Here is a 20,328-nt window from a genome sequence, read left to right on the forward strand (position 1 = left end):
TCCTTGAGATGTTAATTATTCCGTGGCGAAAACAATCGAAAACGTTTGCAAATCGAAGCGTATCTGCACGGAACGGTTCCATAAACGGATACCGGAATCAGGCCGGTCAAGGAGTGCTGGTAAGTCATTTCGAAATAATAGTGGTAGGCGGGTGTTATGCGAGTTTAAGGTCTCGGCCGGTGCTTGCACGAGGGCGAAGGTGGCGAACGACAGTTTAGGGGTGTAAGACAGGCTGACCTCGGGTCATGACCCCCATTTATACTCTATTACCACTACATTAGTCTCCACTCCGACGATTTATGATCCTTGTTCGAGTTCTAGGCTGACCGAAACTTTAAATCGATTGCAAAACACCAAACTTGAAAGCTCGTTAGTTATAACATTACTTTTCTATATTTAACACAGACTGCAAAGAATAATTTTCTTACGGCATCGACTGAACGATGCGTCTCACAACTTCAGTGGAATAAGAGCGAAAATTAAGAAGACATCGACCAATTGATTAATAACATAAATGTCACGAAGAAATATTTTTTTTGCAAAATATCGCGAAATATTTTCTACAAACTGTGCGAACAATAGTAGAAGAATTCTGTGAACCTCGTTGATAATTCGTAATAGGAGATCAATACTTTTGTATTTTACCCTGAAACGATCTACATCGCTACCCCGTAATTTTTAATTACCGTTATCTGAGAGGGTGGCGCGCCATCCTGAAATATTTCTCCCCGCTACTCATTCCGGAATCACACGCCGATGTAAATTACCACCAGCAAACCCGTGACTTTATCTTCTTTATCTACCAAGTATTTTAGCGGTTATTTTTTCCGGTTTCCAACCGTCCCCGCGTTGCCACGATGCAGAAATGGAATTAGCTACTTTAAACGAGAAAATTTTTAATTATTCCTTATCGAAAAGCAATCTGACTATACCGTCCACTGGTTCCCTTCACCTTACAGGACACGTATCTTGCGGTACGGGAGGATGCTACGAGGTTAACACCAACTCTCATAATTTAGCGTTCCGTCGTGTTGCGTTCCGTGCTGTGCATGATCTCGTGATGCTGTTACGATCGGCACAGAGAAGTTACTAAATGTAATTACAAGCTCCTTCCTTGTATTTTTAAAGATTTCATTATCTTAACGCTTGTTTAATAGTTAACGAAGTAATGCCAGGCTAGAGAAATCTTAAGCGAAACAGTAATTGACCGCCTAATTCTCCTTCGTATATTTTTGTTCAAGCCTAATCTAATAGCGATCAACTTCTTACATTTGGAAATTATTTAAAAATGATTTAAACTAATCTATTTAGAAATAATTTCAACTATTTAAACTTACAATATGAATGTTATTAGAAACTCAAAAAATGTGACACCAGCCTACACAACGAAACAGAATTAATTCGCCTAATAAACGTATAAGCCACTTGACATTTTTAACGACAGATTCAACGAATGAAAATTTTCTGAATTAAAAATTACACGAATCGTTGCTTGATGTAATAATGAAATAGGAAGAGTAAAGTGCAAGGTTCGAAGAGCGTCTGAAAGGAAAGTGTCAAGTATCGAAATCAACGGTGACGAAGGAGACTCGTCGATTTTAATAATTCAGGACATTTGATGGAACACGAAGAGACAAGGGAACTTATTAGTTGGCGAAAGCGATAAAAAGGAACTTATTACTTATCCAGCCCTTGCCGCTTGATCCGCGTTGCCGAGGAATATTCATCGGGGGTTGGCTGTGTACGGTGAAAAAGCGGCAAGATCGGGACATACAGAGCAAGGGAGGCTGTCAATTTCCGAATATTCATATTGAAAGGCGCTGATAGGTTGGCATCAAATATTCATCACTTTCCAAAAGCCCTTACTGAGTTATTCCGCCAAGTCGTTTACCTATTATCAAGTATGCCAGGAATCGATGCGCCAGAAAGAAATTCAATTCCCTTTCCCATCATCGTTGCCTCTCTTTATCCAATCCCTACGCTAGCAATTTCCTTATCTAGTCCAAACCGATAAAATACCGCTCTTTATTTTCTACCAAATATCACTGACGATATGGAAACCCTATTTATGTTGAATGACACGCGAATTCTAGCCTGGCGTGGGTGATCGTGACAGATGATTGCTATGGTATCTACATTAAGATAATTAATTATTGTAAAACGTTACGTTAAAATAAAGCTCACGAATTATCGAATGACGTACATTTTATCATCGGTGTAACCTAAATCGGTGCATTATAGCCTACAAACTAGCAATTTTCTTGTGTTATAATGTGAGTAAAACTCTGAATAAAAATGGAAAATTAAAAGTTGGCAATGAAGCCTAATAAAGTGGAATAAATCTTGCACCTAAATAATCCCAAACTCGATTGCTAAATATCACCTGCGAAATATTCAGACGTAATAAGATCATACGTGCTGAGGTTTTACTGAATTTTCCAATTGTCTAAAGTAATAAAGCATGGCTAGAGCGATATTCCGTATATGTATAACAGACGTCATTGTGTTTCAGTCATAAAATCCTTCGAAAGAAATGCTTCTATTACACGTACACACTGTACACGTTACACGCGGCTCTACATACATCGCTGTTCAATTAACAAAGTCACGCACGCACAGTACGATATTAAAAGATAAGTTTAATTAAAATGAATTAAACACATCTCTCCTGAACGGAGAAGAATATTTCCGCCTCAAAAGATACAATTCAAACGCGCTCCACCGCCGTGCTTCCCCTTCTATTACATAATTAATTACGCCAGTGTAAACATGTTCTTACGTTTCAAGTGAAAAGTAACATGAACCAGCCCGAGCTTTCGAAATACAAATTGGGCCGAGGAACAGGAACATGCTTTTGAACATTGCAACTTTTCTTCCATGTATAATACTGAGGATCACGCTTTATACGAATTTTACAATTTAGCAGTCGGCACTCTGACGAATAAAAGCCAAAGCTCTCCATATTTAACAAAATATACAGTTCGAGTTATTAGCCTCCTAACTACAAAGGATGAGTAGGATTGTTGTGTAAGTCTTGTGCATTCAAACGTAATAACAGTAATCGATAAAATAGATAGAAACAGCCAGTTTAATAAAAGAGTAAGTAGATTAAGGAGAATAGATTTTTCAGGAAATCGATTTGAAAATAAACAATTTTTCACAATCGCATCTTTTTTCAACTTACACGAAAACATTTTCTTAGATAAAACTTTAGATTTTTTTTTTTTTTTAGAAAAGATAGTGTTGTATAGAAATAAAGATGCATTAGAATTTTAAGCAAATTTCTTTGAAAACGAATAGATTTATCTGATTAATAACTTGCGAAAGTCTAATGTTACAGTATCAACCATTTGGCAATAAATAATATTTATATGCATAAGTATATATATTATACTTAAAATCAAGCATCCATATTTCTTTACGATCGAGTCGTTACGTCTTTATAGTTTTCAACATGAACGTGATAACAAAATGACCCAGATTGCGATAAATGACTTCAGGAAGCATTGCTTTACTTGTACGATGTAAGATGAAAGATAATAAAAAATCTTCCACGAAATCAATTTAAATATCCATGTACATGTTAAAGACATAAATATTAATATATACACGCTGCATGCAAGGAAACGCGCATATAATTAATTATATCATACAGGTAATATTTTATTTATTCAAAAGAAACAAAAATATATTTAACCATGTACATATATATTATGACAAATATTAACAATTATCAAGTGTCTATTAAATGCAACTCATTCGTTAAAAATTGATTCTACGAAATTATTTTAATTCGACCGTTCCAGATATTCGACAATGTACATACATACATTTTTATACGATTCTACGTTTCGAATGTATCAAACGCATTAATCAGGAACCGGCGTTTAGAATGTCTCTTTAATTACTACGCTTTTAATTCATAATGGAGATTTCTCGCTAATTTATTATTTCCTTGTTCAGATAGTCTCTCATTTTTAACCGTAAAAATGTAAATAGGGCTTGTAATAATAATAATTCGCGGAATAATCGGTATTGATAATTGAAATCCTACCTTTCGATGATCGTCGATAAACATTCTGCACACTCGAAACTGCCAATTAAGTCCTGCGGAACGAAAAATGCGATCGTTAGCTTCATAGGTCGGTAAACAAAACAGTGATAAAACACGACAAAATGCGATATAATTTACTTATTACACCAGAATGTTAATTATTCGAGTAAACTAGCGGAAAATTTAATCGAATAGATTTTGATAAGAAGCTAATTATTAATACCTCTCTATCTTATCTTTAACTTAGCTTTAATTACTTTATACAGATAATTTGTAAGAATAATTAATTATAAAATACAGAATATCAATAATAAAATAGAGAGTAATTTAGTTGGAAATAATTATAGTTTAATAATGCTTCAATAAAATTACAAATAATACAAATACAAGTTTCCTTACCTGACATAATTACGAACAGTTGCGTTCTGAGATTCACGCGTCGAGAAATGCGTCGTTCTCGTCGAATGTCGATCGCGTTACTGAAAGTTACGTGTTTACATTCGACAACTTTCGGTCGACCGAACGAATCGATCGACATCAATTTCCATTATTCTGTTTCGAATACTACGCATTCGTTGTTCAACGTCTTATCGTTCAACGTGGTTGGTGCAATACGTATGTATGTTAATGCATTTAATTTCCATTTTAACCCATCGAGGCTATCATAGATGAAAGTTCACCGCAGAAATGAATGAAATTAAAGAAATAGAGTTAAATGTTTTATTATTGTCCAATACTATGTGAAGAATAAGAAAATTATTGTTAGAAGCAATAACATTTCCACGATATTATTCGGTACAGAATCGTAATATTAAAACAGAATTTGCTCAGAATGAAATTTTGCCTAAGAAGGATAATATCCGTGGCTTCTGTGATTCTCGTTATCGTTCTTCGACACATTAATATCGCGCATACAGGGACAATGTTGAACAGGTTGTTTGAAGTTGGTCGACTTAGCGGACCAAAGGTAGCCTAATATAAATGCGGTTTTAATAATAAAACGCATCGGCCGAAACAGGGGATACAGGAAAAGGGAAATGTTACTTGGTTGGCAATCCATTGCCGTTTAGAAGTTTTAATAACATTACGATATATAGTATGCATATAACGTGGCTCCCTGGAGTAAGGAAGTAAAAAATCGACAAGAGGATGGAGGAGAGCTCATTCCGTTCCTAAGTCGTTCCACTTGTTCCTGTCCCTCTCATTTCCATCGTCACGGCTTTCCCGGTGCGATTCCACCGGTACTACGGTTCCAACGAGAAAAAGACGACCACTACGAAGAAGAAGAAAGTTTATAAAATATTTAAAAGTACGGAAACGTCTCCTATCGCCCGGGGCGATAAATTTCCACTTACATTTTATTTTCGTTTCGTTCGCAACGCTCGACAACGGAGAGTTACGCGGGCTGGTGACACGGTGGAACGGGGCCACGAGAAGAAAAGCGAGACGACCGAGACGCCGCACCGCGCCGCGCCGTAGGGAAAAACTCGAGACGGCCGAGCTTTTCTTTCCGCGAGATCTGTTAAGAGAGCAGGGGTGTGGCATTTAGGGACGCACTTCGTCCTCTCGATTTAATTATGAATGATCAGAATCACAGAAAAATTGCTAATGCTCCGTTTAAAATTTCATTCCTGCCTCGCGTGATGATTTCTTAGATTATCGTGTAATCATCGTAATCGGATCGAACGGTATATCCTAAATAAGTTTCTACAAGAAACACATAAAGATGAACATGTACATTGCAAAACCTGGTCAGATTTTTAAGTTCCAAGTCTTTGTAAATTAATTGGTGTTTAATTTGATAAATACATGATGGAATTGGTGCGATAGAAGTTTGTACTTTTCCCCTGCGTCTTCTATATATTTCTATATATAGTAAACAAAAAATATTCGTTTTTGAAAGGATCAACAACCGAATGAAGTATTTAGCTTGTGCATATAAAACGTATCGAAACTTTTAAAACGATAAAACACTGACGCGGATTTTTCGAAACACCATGGACTAAAATAATTGAAAGATGTGAAATAAAATTTGCATGATCTCGAAGATCGAGTAATCATGATTTATTCTTCGATCCGAGGGATCTTGCACGTACCCCAAGCGACTTCGAGACATCCGTCTTCAGAAGGTCTCGATGGATTCGCATCGATTTCCATAGTGAGGTGAACAAGAACATTTTTCCCACACGAGACAAACTACGGTCTATATGTACATTTTCCGGTTGACGATGCGAGACCTATTTAACGGACGCGAGTCCGGTAATGGGATTCGAACTTGGTGCCCCGGGGAGCCATTCAGATCCGTTCGCTTCATCTTCTTTCACCGCGTTCCTCGATGTCCCCACGTGACAAAAAGTACGCAACAAATTTCGATGGTAATAATGGTAACGCATCACTCACTTGCCTTATGCAGAATTTAAGATCTGCTACCTCAAAAGTCATATAACATGTGGTCACTGGGTAAGTGAAAATTTGTATGTGGCTTCCTTAAAAAAATATTTTCTAGCCTGTATATTGTTAGCATGTATATTATCGTATATATATTGTAACATATACATACTATAATTTATATTATATATTATTATATATTAATTCCTCCTAATTAATATTGCAATACTTATTTTGTTTAAATCAGAATTTCATTCTTGACCAAAGAAGATGCTTTGTCTCTTCTCTATATATCACCCATCTTTCCTTTTATCGTATATTTTATTATATTATTTATGCTTTGTTACATGTTTTATTTCCCATGAAGAAATGAAGTATCGCGGTAGAAAAACATATTAATTACAGAAGATGTACATGGAGGATTTGTCGAGAGAAAACCAACGCATTGTCCATGGCGGTTTTCAGGGACAAACTAATTCCAGATTCGTGGTTCTCTGAGACGCGCAAAACAATACGTGACGTTCAAACGTGAGCGACAATCTCAAGTGGTTTTGGTCAGCAGTCGGTTTGCGGTTCATTTGTCAGGAATCTGTCTTTCCCGTATCAGCAGCCTCCTAAATTAGGTTCGAGGATTAAGAACTATGAATTCGAATTTAATTCCATTTAAATAAAAATTATGTTTTTCAGGAACGAGGAAACTTTATTTTCATAAATTTCATTCATTGCCATTTTTATACTTGCGACGAAACTGACAATCAGTCGCAGAAAATTAACAAAAATATAGGGACAGTTTCATTCTGTACACATTATGTATATTTATAGAAATATTAAGGTTACTTAGTTGTCAGCCAATTCTACTTAATATTGATTTTTGCATGGAGATTAATTTTGTTTTGCGATGTTGGAAACACGATGGGATAATAAAGGAGTACATGTGGATTTTAAAATATCTACATTTATAGATACGAAACAAAATTTCGTGGTAAACGCACCCCCAGTGTCTAAATGTTTTAAAAATATATGTTTAATAGAAAAATATAATTAACTCAAATTTTTTAATAGAATATTACACTTAACATGAAATAGAATGATACGCGCGGTGATTTGGCAAATCGTTTACAAGATAGGGTAGAAGAGAAACTATAGAATAACGGTACCATAACAGCTATAAGGGTACGCCCTTTACTCACAGAGTCTTGCTTTGGCGATAATTTAGCGGTCAGCGAAGATTTAACGGCAAATTAACTAATAATTACTGGAAACCTTGGCGCTGGACGTTACCTTAACTGGAATGCGATTGTATTCCTCGAGTTCGATAATGGGAATGCAAAAGCTGCGAGAGTGCTCGCCACCCCGCCTCCATTATCGAAATAGCAATTAGAATAAATCAAAAGTGCGCCAACTCATACAATCGAGCCACCAATTTCCAGAGAATTACCGGCCAGTATGTAACGCGACTTGTTCCTTCTACGACAAATTAATAGTAGTTTTACAAATGTTAAAAGTAATAAATTGTGATTTATCAGAATTTTGTTACTCTTATACGTAACAAAGTACTTTTAGTGACTAAATTATGCGTTATACCTTATCACAGACAACGAAAAGCAATGAGAAAATGTTTGATAAACGATAGCTCCAAAAGGTTCTCGGTTTAACATAATCGTTTAGTTCCGTTTAATTTTAGTGTTTTGCCGCGTAGTAACGAATTGAGTAGATAACAAAGGAATATCAGAAAATTAATTTCTTTCCAACTACTACGTAAAAATGACACTTGTACGATATTTTTATTATTTCCTGAACAATGTATGGCAAAGAAAATCTGATTATCCAATGAACGCTTTACATCCGCCGATTATAACGACATGAAAAACATGTTAAAAAACACACACACATACACGCAAGCTTTTATACATAAATAATCGACAATTTAATTTACAGCAAGAAAAGCGATCCTGAGGCCGCACATATTCTTGGCTTCTGGTAAAACTTTCATCGAATAAAAGCTGGCCACACAGGTCAACCGTTCCAACCGATATATCGTCAAGTTCATCGCTTGTTCAACGAGTCGTCACTTTAACATGGCGTGTCATAAGCAAATAGGAGAACATCGAAGCGCTCTCTGGAGACAGCCTGTTTCCCGAAATGCATTCTGAATACGATCTACACAGTGGCCGACCGCTATTTCCCGAAGTTGCTTCACCTATCGTGAGAACGACATCGTCACGTGGGAGGAAGCTACGTTCGCGTGACCCTTTCGTGTCATCGAGAGAAGTTGTCCACGTCGTACAGCACCCCATGGGCGACATACTCGAACCTAAACGAGTATTGGGTCAAGTTGAAGAAAATTCGCTTAGAAACCAGACCACATACGAGCGAAGAGACAAGAGATCGAACAGGGAAAGCGATGAAGAAAAAAAAAGAAAGAAAAGAGGAAAAAAGAAGAGAAAGAGTGGAAGCGAGGTTAAGTGGGTGAGTGGAGAAAGTCAAGAGCATTGTTACCGGATGTCGCTGTCGCCGTTGGCCGAAGATCGTGGTAATTGGATAGAAGAGATCGAGCACCCCTTCGCAACACTAACGTCCCCCATGTGCTTCCGGAAGCGAGCGTGGATCTATAGACGTCTCGAGTCTCTTCTGGGTCACGTTTCCCTCGGATATACTCTCTTCGAGATCCGACCGCTATAAAGCTATCAAAGAAAAACTCGAGTCATCTCGTTGCACGAAACAAGCAGTCACGCGACTCGCTACTAGGTGGATGGTTGCGCGCTATACTTGATTAATCTGCGTTTTCGTTGCGTTAGCGTAATTATTGTTTGCTTGGTCAGGAATCAGAATTTAACGAATTTAATAAAACTGCGTAGCTATCTCGATTGCTATTACAAACGCGATTATTAAAACGCCTATCAAATAATAATACCTATATTTCATGTTTCTTCCATTCCATCTTACCATTCTATGGTTCTATGATTCTACGTCTCTACAGAACTCTTTCACCAACGAAACTTTCAATTTTCTCCTTATCACTTTACGCATTAAATAATCGTCGTAGCCTAGTGAGGAAATTAACAACTAGGACACAATGAACGATGAAAACATGGGAAACTAGCGATTCGTGATCGTCCCTGCAAAGTTTTGGACTGACAGCCGGGGGATGAAGAGTCAACAGTGTCGTCCAACATCGGAAACCAGGTCGAACAGTGACAGCCACTGTACTTGAGCGGCCGGCCGCAAGAATTTATCCGGTCAAGAGGGACGGGAGTGGTTGGTTTATCAGTCTACCCCTTCCTGAATTCCAGTCGACTGGACGAACGTTAGAGGGGTTGGCTTAGTGCGGCACTGGACAGCACTTGATCTTAGAGTAGCAGCCACCGCCGGTCGGCTCAAACTACCTCCAACCTATTCCTCGACGTTGGCGGTTTTGCTGGTACCGAGAGGGTTAAAGGCTGTCGTGCCAACGAGTTGGGTAAACGACATTTAATAGAGGATGCTAATGTCACCCACCCTATGCCAAGCTCTTCTCGTTCGATGCTCTTTTTCTTTTTTTACCTTTTACGTGGATCCGCTTATTGGCTATTTCGCTATCGACTGTTCCATTTTTGTTTTCAGCCGTATCGCCATATGTTGAAAATTGTACCGTATTAAGGAACGTATCTCGCAGATATTGTAATTCGAATTTTTAGAAGATATCGGAGGAAATATTTTCCTAAAATGATATTAAAAAATATCGTTGAAAAAATGTGGATTCCAACGCGTCGAATAAGCCTGACTGTCGTGGCCTACCGGTGACTGTTAAACGCGTGGATATTATTTTAGACATTGCAATTTATCTTTGAATCATTTGTATCAAAATATAACCAACATCAGAGTGAAGTAGTTTTCAACTTTCCCTCTTGAGAAAATCCTCTTTTATTCCAACTTTTCAATTTCTGACAACTCATAGATGAAATCGCTAAAACGTAACATTAAGTGAATGAAATAAAATAAGAAACCTTCTATGTCTACCATCGCCATTGACAATTTTCACCAGCCATAATAAATATCGCTACCTTGTTACCCTTTGTCATCGAGGATCCGCATGGAATACAGTCGCTGGTGAAAGGAATTTCAGAAAAAATAACAGTCCAGGTCCGAGGATTGAAGAACGCGCGCGAACCCGAGCAGCGAAACCTTTCAACGCCTGATTACATCGACCATGGAGTCAGCAGCGACATTGTGACCGCACTTAATTCATCCGAACTGCACAAAAGAAGTCTTTATGAACCGGTCGTGTCAGATATCAGGTCTCGGGAATCGTTGCTCAGGTGAACCACGAAGTCGAAAGTCTTTTTCTATATTGTACGCGGTGAATAATGAGACCACTCAGTCATTCCCTCCAATTTAAGTGTAACGAGCCACACCGATACATTCCTTTCTTATTCTTTTCCTTCGTCTGCAAGCCCGGTCGCGCACCACTTTTCCCGCCCTCCACCAGTTCCCGATGTAATCCTGCACAATCCAGACATTTTTCACCATTACTCGCGCGGCCGTGGCGATGGCGGCCAAATAATTAATTTCTCACGAAACTAACGAGCGTCGCTTTTCTTTTCGAGACACCACGTTTCTGAGCTATAGGTAGTTCAACACAGGGGGAGAAAAGAAATCGGTCCGCCATTTTTTGTTATTACTTGGAGGAGTCGGGGCGGCTTTAATCACCGCGTATCGATTCCATTAGCGTTGCTATGTTGGGATTTTTTAATATTATGTACGAACTTCTTACTTCATCGTGGATAGGTATATTTTCATGCATCTGAGAAAATAGTGCAAATGTGGGAAAATTCGTTGCTGCACTATACGATCAATTTCAAGTCAGGCGTTTAAATTGGTTTTTCCTTTTTGTAAATAAAAGTTGGCTTCAAACAATCGCATTTGGCAGAATCAGTTTGAAAGTATCGTTTTGAAAATTTTAAACATTGATAATAGTTCATAAATATAATCAACTTAAAATTATAGATTGATATTCATAGAATTATAGATAGATATAGAAAATTCTAATTATGTCTATAATTACAAACAATTAATATTTAAGTTCCACAAACATTCAAATACGTACCAGAAATAATTTAAAAAGCGAAAAATTATTGTAAAAAGCGACAGACTACTAATGGTAGGAAGAAATTTATAAAAGTAGGCTATTCTAAAACCCTCTCTGATAGTTAATATCCTTTGCACGAAAATTGAAAACTTAATCCAACAACTGAACGATTGCTGATACTGTAGACCGCTTCCCAATGTACTGCCACAAATTTCGCTCCACAGCGGTTATATCTTAGAACATAAATCGCCATGCTCTGTAATCCATTCATTTTCCTCGATGCAAAATTTATACCCGGCAAAACATCGAACGCTACGAGCGATTCTTGGCCGACGACACGGAAATAGTTCAGCTGGTGTAAGTTATTCGCCAAGAGACAAGATGAAAGGGGCTGGCAGAGAAGCCGAACGGTCACTTGGATTTGTGTAGTGCGAACACAAGACGGACTAGTAAATCCACCCTTCCATGGTCTCTCAGCGAATTCTAGCTCATAGATCGTCCCAACTATCACGAAACAGTTCACCCCAATCTGACCCCCACGCAGAACTACCCTTCGGTGCTTTGCCACCCTCATAAGGAAGTCAGAATCCAGTCGTGCGACCTTCAAGAAGCTTCGATTATGCGAATTATTCACCGATTCGGTAAAAGGTAGCCATCCTCGCGGCAAATCGCTGGAATTCGTCGTTCGCGAAACATGGCGAGATTTGAACAAAAGAGCAAAAAGTCGAAAACGACTGGCGACGAAATAAATTTGGAGAATAATTTAACGAAACGCGGAATTTGAAGACTCCAAATGATCCCTTTCAAGATCAAGATTTTTCCTACCTATGAAACACGTTTCTTTTTATCGATTATTAATAATAGAAACAGCTGTTCTTTAACATTTTTACGGGAAAGATAATACACTAAAATTTATAATTAATTTCACAAAAAGTATGTTCGTCATTTAGATAATCAACAACTTGTCAAAGAGAATTCTTGTGATTTTGAAAATTACGATTAACAATATTCGTAATATTACTCTGAAACAGGAGAAAATAAATCATAGTCATCAGATCCACGACACGAAGGGTATTCAACATTTGCAGAGAGACGATTCGAGCAGTTGCTACAAAACTAATTGTACGGCTGTTAAAATCACGGAACAAAAGGTACGCGGAGGGCGGTTTACATCGGAGAGCCAGGATTATTGACAGAGATGCGTTCAGGGGACGGTTCTGAGAGTCCGGTGTGCTTCATCTGAAGCGGCGAGTTCACCATAAGGCGAATTAAGCCGACCAGAGGAGCGGAGGGGTAAAAATAAGCTAGCCACGTACGAACAAAGTTACGGCTACGTTCTGGAATAAAAGTTGAAATCCGTCCCGTCTGTGTCACCGCCGCTCTGGAAGAGCTGTTTCTGAGACCCCCCGTAACTCCAGGAATCCTGATTCAAAGTGTGCTCTTCCAGCTCGTAAAAGCTGGCATAAAATCGTCATCTAGTAGCGCTGGCCTGTTGGTCGAAGTAAAAAGGCCGAGTGACATGTCCTTAAATGCGAGTTATGAATATGTTCGATGCGACTACAATACTTCAAGTTGAAAAATACGTAGCATAGGAGGAAAAGAAAGGAGAGGAAAAGGGAAGAGAGAGAGAGAGAGAGAAAGAGAGAGAAATGGTCGTGGAAAAAAGGGGGAAAACGAGCTGAAGGTCTTTCGCTTTGCGAATTAGCATAACTTCAAACGCGATACGAGCATAAAAGCGGCTGCTTCCGCTCGCGGAATTGCGAATGACTTTTCGCGAAAGCGTTCAGGAAAGAATTGAGCTTTATGGCCGGAATGCGAAAGAAAATGCGTCTGCTGAAATTAGCGACGTTTACGAATCTTCACTGCCTCGTGTATCGTTATTGCAACAAGCTACTTAAGTCGATGGTGTGGTAGAGTATGATGTATTCAAATATTTTTAAAACAGATAAACCTATTAAATATATTTATTATATTTATTAAGTATATTTATTATCTATATAAAGTGGTTTAGAAATATTTTTGATACACGAATAGCGAAATAGTATTTGTCAATAAGAAAAATGGACGAATATTTCAATATTTCGGTGCAATTAATTAAAAATCCGCTTCTACATTTTCATGTCTGGTCGATTGTTCGTTATCGACGCAGGTACAGAATGGAACAAAGTCGAGCCAATCGCCGAAAGAACCGATTTTTCACCGACGAAACGTTTCTTCCAGGCGATCCAGGTCGTTCCATGGGTTTCCGCCTTCGAGACGCTAATGGGTGCGTACGAATATTTCATTCCTCGCCACGAAAATACGCGCACAGAAAACGACGTCGTCTGTTGGGGGTGGCCGTGAAGGGGTGGCAAAGCAAGGGGATATTTAATGACGCGTGGCGATATTAAAATGGCATAAAAATGAGCTGTAATTTGTATCTGGCTTCGAAAGTTACCCCTCCCTTTACCGCAACTGACTTATACTCCCTTCACCGCGTTCTTACTACGTCGTATATTATTATTGTTATTAATCTTAAAGGTCATGAGTGCACTTAATACCCTAAGAAATAGTCGTATTCCTATTGTGGCGGGACTACCCTTCGTTGGAAAATTTTCTTAGGAAAGGTAGTCCGAGCTATTTTCACGAAATTCTAATCAAATGAAAACTTTAGGAATGCGAAATCTTCCGTGTACAATCTGCCCTCTCTTCGAACGTATCAGCGAGAAAGCTGAGAGAAAAATTTGTTATATAATACGTATATCGTATAATCCTTGGAATTTATTTCCGCGCCTGTACCGATGATTTTTATTATCTATTGATTCTTTTCTATTTAATACCCCAAAACAGAAGCGTCTAAGGAAAATTTAATAAGAAATTTTCGAAAAATAAATGATAATGAGTATTTATTGAAACTCTATAAAATACCAGCTTTCGTTTAGATAAAGCTTTGGACAAAAATTAAAATATCGATGGAATTTCTACGATTCGAAGAATCAAAGGAACAACAGTGAAAGATTTTTGACAATTTGCAAAACGTGGTCGCAAAAGTCGAGATTTTGGACAATATCGTCTACGATAAAGCCACATTAGGACCAGTCAAATGATAGTCCTTGCTTTATTTTCGTGCTTTCTTCAAATCCTTCCGCTCGAAATACGACACGAATAAAAATACCATTCGAATATTTGGCTCACATTTATAACGCGTGACAATAAAGTCTCCTACTGGTAGTAATCTTTATGGAGCGATACGAAAGGCATGTACATATTCTTCCCCTTCCCTTGGAAAGCCGTGGAACGCTTTTACGATATGCTAAGCGTCGCCCTTTCGAAGAAATTCGAACCTTTATCGCCCTTGCTGAACATTTTCTAGTCCCTTAGACATCGGATTAACGGTCTGTGCTAACAAATAAACTACTTATGCAGTGTCGTGGCTCCTTCTGCCTTTACTTTCGCTCCAAATTGAATCGTTTCAACGATAATTCACGCTGCTACACGATCAAGTATTCTCATGTAACTTGCAACGTGTTCACAATTTTGCTACTATTGCTGCATCATGTTTTTTCAGGAATCTAAGAACAGCAACGTTGATTATTTTCTTGGAAATAAGTAGCTACAAAATGGAAGAAATCCGGGAATGGAAGAATCAAATAAAGTGAATAAAGTTTAGGAAATATTTTGGACCTATTAAGTTATACACAATTCTTTCATCTTAAGAATATGTCCAGCTACTGTTAAGAAAATTTTTTTCAGTAAAAGACTGTTATTTCTATCTTTGTTATTGAATAAGTGATCACAGATCCCCCTTTTCTGTTTCCAAATTTAGATGATACCGCGAAATAACATGTCTATTTTAATTTATAACATCTTGGTTGTACCATATTTACCTTCAGAATTACACATAGTCCGAGAATTTCGCACAAAACATGATAAACGGTTAATATAGAGATATTAGATCTTTTTACCAGATTTTCTCAGAAAACGTTTGCTCGAATGCAACATTATGTATTATATAGAAGCTCGGTAGACTACATTATTAAACAGAGGAATATATTAAAAAATAATTTGTTTGCCATATTTTAAACAGACACAACTCATACGTAATTGAAAAGCTTATTGAACAAAATAGTTTCGTCATCTTTAGAATCATCCTATCATGTTTATTCAATCTCAATTTACTCTTCCTTTCATCAATTCCTATATCACTTGTTCTTTTTCAATATATCTTTTAAATTCAGTTCTCAAATATTGATAAAAGTATAACTATACTTCTGTTTAATTCTATTTACATCCATTATTTATCTAGAGAAGTTTTACAGTTTTTTTCTGTTTTTATATTAAATATTTTATATTACTGTTTTATATTTATTTATGAAATCTTTCGTCGATAGCGTAAGATTTTAGGTCATCTCGCTTATGACACGTCTAAGCACCGTTTAGTATGAACCCTGCTTGTACCAGCGTGTACGTAGCTCAACTCGATAAACACGATAATCTATGTGACGATGTACTATATTCGATATTATGCGCGCTTCAAGTAATGAAATAGCATAGGAAAGTGATAACGATGACGACGGCGATGACGATGACGGTATATCTCCACATTTCGAAGCATTTCCGACTATAAAAAAAGGCCTGAGATAATTCTAACACACAAAACCTCTATAATTGTTTACTATTTGAATACGCGAAAAAGTTATACGGTAGAGCCCTAAACAAAAAAAAATATATCGAATAGCTTCATGCCTTTTTATTATCTATTACTGTCCTCCAAAACAAAATAATCGTATGTTCGTAAGAACGTAAATAACGTAAATTACGTAAATTACGCGAATGTTACAATTTTTGCAATTCTAATTTGCATATTTTCAACTGATATATTTTGTGATATCGAAGACAACTTACTAATTCCGTACAACAAATACCACAGAATGTGTCTGGTTATAGCGGTTCTATACTACTCGACACTTTACGATAGCAATCTTAAAAGAACGCAAGAAAAATGACAATTCTGCTTCAATGATACACCACAAAATATTCTTCCTAGGTATTCCTTAACATAGCTTCTTCTTCACTCAAACCAATACGGTCTAACTCATACGAGAAGATCAAAATTACGTTCATCCATAATTATAAACTTACGTATGGCAGCAGAATATGCAAACACGATCGATGATAACAGATGCTTTTAAATAAGAAAATCGAGAAATATATCCGAACCTAGTTACAACTAAAATATATGCTACGTACCTGTTTCGAAGACTGTAGGTTGCGCAGGCTCGATATCAACGGAAGGCTCGTTCGTTATCCAAATCTCTCGGGCTTGTTTATGGCGCGGTGACGTTAGAAGAGCGAGAAGGAAAGGGCCGGCTCCCCAGACCCAGCGAATTGGCTTTCATTAATCCGCTAACCCTATCTAGCCTCGAACTCTGGGTGTCCGGGGTGAGTAGCGCGCGTTTCACGTACACACCGTAAATCGTGATACAGGCCGGCGGATCTAGAGCGGCGCAGATTCTGAACGTGGCGGTTCGGTCTGAACTTAAATATTTCAGAGCGGACTCGCATTAAAGCTACCCTCCTTACGCCGCCTATTAACCTCAACACCCATTCTCAACAGAAACCACTGCCATCTGTGGGCCAGCATCCGCCGAACCACGAATCAACTGACTTTCGACCGTCCATCACCTACGCTCTGCCTTTCTCCCTTTCTCCGCTTCGTGAACACACTTGCTACATGTAATTGCGCGACAGAAACGTGCACGTTACGTTTCCTAGACCAGCGAGTCAGCATAATGACGTCCCGTGATACGTAGCCGACAGTTGACAAGCGTTTCACCCCTTTTCTAGTGAACGATCACCTTTCGTTAAACGGATTGTTGCTTGCTGTGGTTTCGTTGAAACTAAAAAGATAGATCGAAACTGGGCATCTGTTGAGGAACGAACGGACCACGCGAATGGGAAGATTAACCTCTAAATACGTAATTCTTAACTTTTTGGTAATGTACCTATATTTTCAAATATAAAATACACGTAACGCTCAGCCTTTCAACCCTGCAAACCGAGAAAACTTTGGTACAAATATGGTATTACAAATTTCTTATATTAAATACCATGTTTAACGTAATTATTGCTATTTATTTTCTATGAGAAGTTGAACATAGGCATTTTTGTATGTAATAGGAAAAATGGAAGAAGCTTTAAGGATGAAGAGATCATTTTGCTTTATTTTTCGTTTTATTGCACTGTCAAAGGGTTGGTAATAAGTTCGAATACATTTATGCTGATATATTTCGTTCCTTTTTTCATCTAATGTGTATGTCGGAATACCGTTGATATAGTCCTAGTGTATCGATGTCGATACATTTGTGAACGATCTGTTACTGGTCCGATGCTGTTAAATAGGCGACAGCCTTTTGCTATCATGTGTGAGAAGGCAGAGCGTCTTGCATGCAGGGACAGCGAATGCTGGAGAAATATCATCGAATAATGAATATTCATGTTGACGAGTTAGAGATGGAAGGGAGCGAAGCTTGTAGCTGTGTTACGAAGTTACTCCATGGAGGATCCCATTGGTTACTATATTTTATACGACGTACCCAGGCCGGTGTTATCCTTCAAGTATTGATTCACAGTCAAAAGTTCAACGTCTTTACATTATATTGCAGAAAGACCTGTCGCCAAACTACGGATGTTGTACCCAACGTAAGATACTTTCATTGAAATATAGTTGAAGTTTCTCCGATATTCTACGTACCATTGGAACATGCGCAGTAGGTTTTATACACGGATTCAATTACAGGCTGAATTTCGAATAACCTTTTCGGTGGCAAACTACTGCGAAAGTGTTCGGCCATATAATGTCGCTTGTACATCGGACCATTCCGCGAATTATTCATTATTGAACTACGCTGTTACGCCAGTGCCATTGTGCAATTGCGTAATATACCGGCATTATCACGTTGCAGCATACTAATTGTGTCGAGGAATATTTATCAGTTGGGAAGTCTGAAAGAGTGACTTGCCGAGTCTTAACAGAACAAATTTACTATATAAGTTAACTGTATAAATTACCCTGTATAGTGCACGAACGAATCAATGTAGATTAAGTATCGATACATACGTCTGTACCAAACGAATCGTTCAAATCCTTCGACAATTCTACGTGATCAAAGACTACCGCAAAACATCGCGTTGTTTCTCTTACGAGGAAACGAGTCCATAAGTTCACCAATCTTCGTCCCCTCTAATTAATTTTAATTAATTTAACGACCAGCGAAACACAGACGAGGTTGTTTAGTGGGAAGCAAGGTTCGCCGTGGTTCGACAAACAAGGAAGCATCAGCCGCAAAAGCTACCACGAATCGCCAGAATCGTCCACGCTACCTTGTCTTCATTCGATCCGTGGACACAGGGAAAGCGGAGTGATTTCCCGGCTTTTTTTTTACCCCTTGGGCAGCGCGTGTAACCCGAGGACTCGGCATTTTCACCGAGCTCAGGCAAAGGAGGCAAGGCAAAGGGTGGGTGCAAGGAGGACGAGGGGCGAGGCGCGCGGATGGCGCCATTATCCGGCGAGAATTTCAGAAAATATTCCAAGGCAAAAAGTATAGAGCGAGGCGTTTTAATTATCATTAACAAGGCCGGCGTATAACTCAGAATTACGCGTTTATACGTAATAATACGTACGTACCGGTGTAGGTACGCGGGCCGACGCGTAGTATATATACGTTCATATCCCGGACGGAAATGGTGCGAGGGCCACGTACGTGTAGGTACATACCTACGGACAGTCCGACGGTACGAACGGTCATAGAGGCAGACAGACAGACGGACAGACAGCAAGAGATCTGCAACGCGCTGACTCCAGTGCCAAATGAGATGCGCCGCGGAGGGTTGTGGAGGTGGTGCCGCGCACTGGGCCGAACGAGGCTTTCGGGGGTGGCTGGACGGCCTGCCGGGGCGAATTCCCACCTTACCAATCCTATTATTAACAATTAGCTCTAAACTACTCTTTGCATATAAAATCATCCCACACACCTCGTAACGCCGGAATGGAAATATACATACTGCATGGTCGTCCGTCGGCCATGCCATGGAAAATATGTCGCGGACGAACCCTCCACGAGACCAACACCGAGAATCGAGAGGTCGGTCGGTTCGGAGGTTGGGACAATTGCGTTACGCGTTTCTCGATATTCCAGGCAATCCGCTGACGGCGGCAGTGTAGCTTCGATGCCACGTGTCTATGATTCATCCCTCCTACGGCGAATGAAAAGTGTATCGGATGTTCTGAAATTTGTGCTATTTTGTGGTCTCGTGTATTAGGAGCTGTTTTATGTATGAATTCTGTTGGTAGGTTAGGATTTGGAGCGTTGGAACACGGTGTAGTAGAGGTACGAGTTCTCATGCGTTTCTATAGAGTTGAAAGATATAGTTAGGTCAGAAAGTATTTCTCTCGATTTAAAGAAAATGTGATTTTCTGCCATTCGAAGCGAATTTGTTAAGACAGAGACACCAATGTGTGTGTACAAATGAAATGAAACTGAAAGATTGATCGACAGCATCGTGCCTGTTATTATATATTCTAAAATATTTGAACAAACTTAGTAGAACATAGTACAGAATGATGACATGAAAAACCGCATTGATAATACGTATAAAAAAAGTTTGAATTAACTTCTGTCTGCCTACAAGAAATATATCAAGCAAAGAAGATTCATCGGCAAATCATGCGCGTGATCGACATCCAGCTTTCATTCCAGCACGTCGGTTCACCGGGAATTTTAAACTAGACTCCGGCATTGCCGTTAAGCAGCGAGCGTAAAAGGGCAATTCAGGGGGC

The 20,328-nt window shown here is 38.7% G+C and overlaps 1 protein-coding gene across 1 annotated transcript in view; it reads right to left on the reverse strand.

Annotated features, from left to right (window-relative positions):
- The window catches only part of LOC112212067, a 161,481-nt gene extending 156,934 nt beyond the window's left edge, over positions 1–4,547 (reverse strand). The window contains exons 1-2 of the mRNA XM_033318534.1: positions 4,454–4,547; positions 4,055–4,107 (exon numbers count right to left, since the gene is read on the reverse strand). Coding sequence (XP_033174425.1) covers positions 4,055–4,107; positions 4,454–4,460 — 60 coding nt within the window. The 5' untranslated portion in view covers positions 4,461–4,547. The remainder of the gene's footprint in view (positions 1–4,054; positions 4,108–4,453) is intronic.
- Between the last annotated feature and the right edge of the window lie 15,781 nt (positions 4,548–20,328).

Source organism: Bombus impatiens, unplaced genomic scaffold (assembly GCF_000188095.3).
Source record: "Bombus impatiens unplaced genomic scaffold, BIMP_2.2 scf_0102, whole genome shotgun sequence".
Classification (NCBI taxonomy): domain Eukaryota; kingdom Metazoa; phylum Arthropoda; class Insecta; order Hymenoptera; family Apidae; genus Bombus; species Bombus impatiens.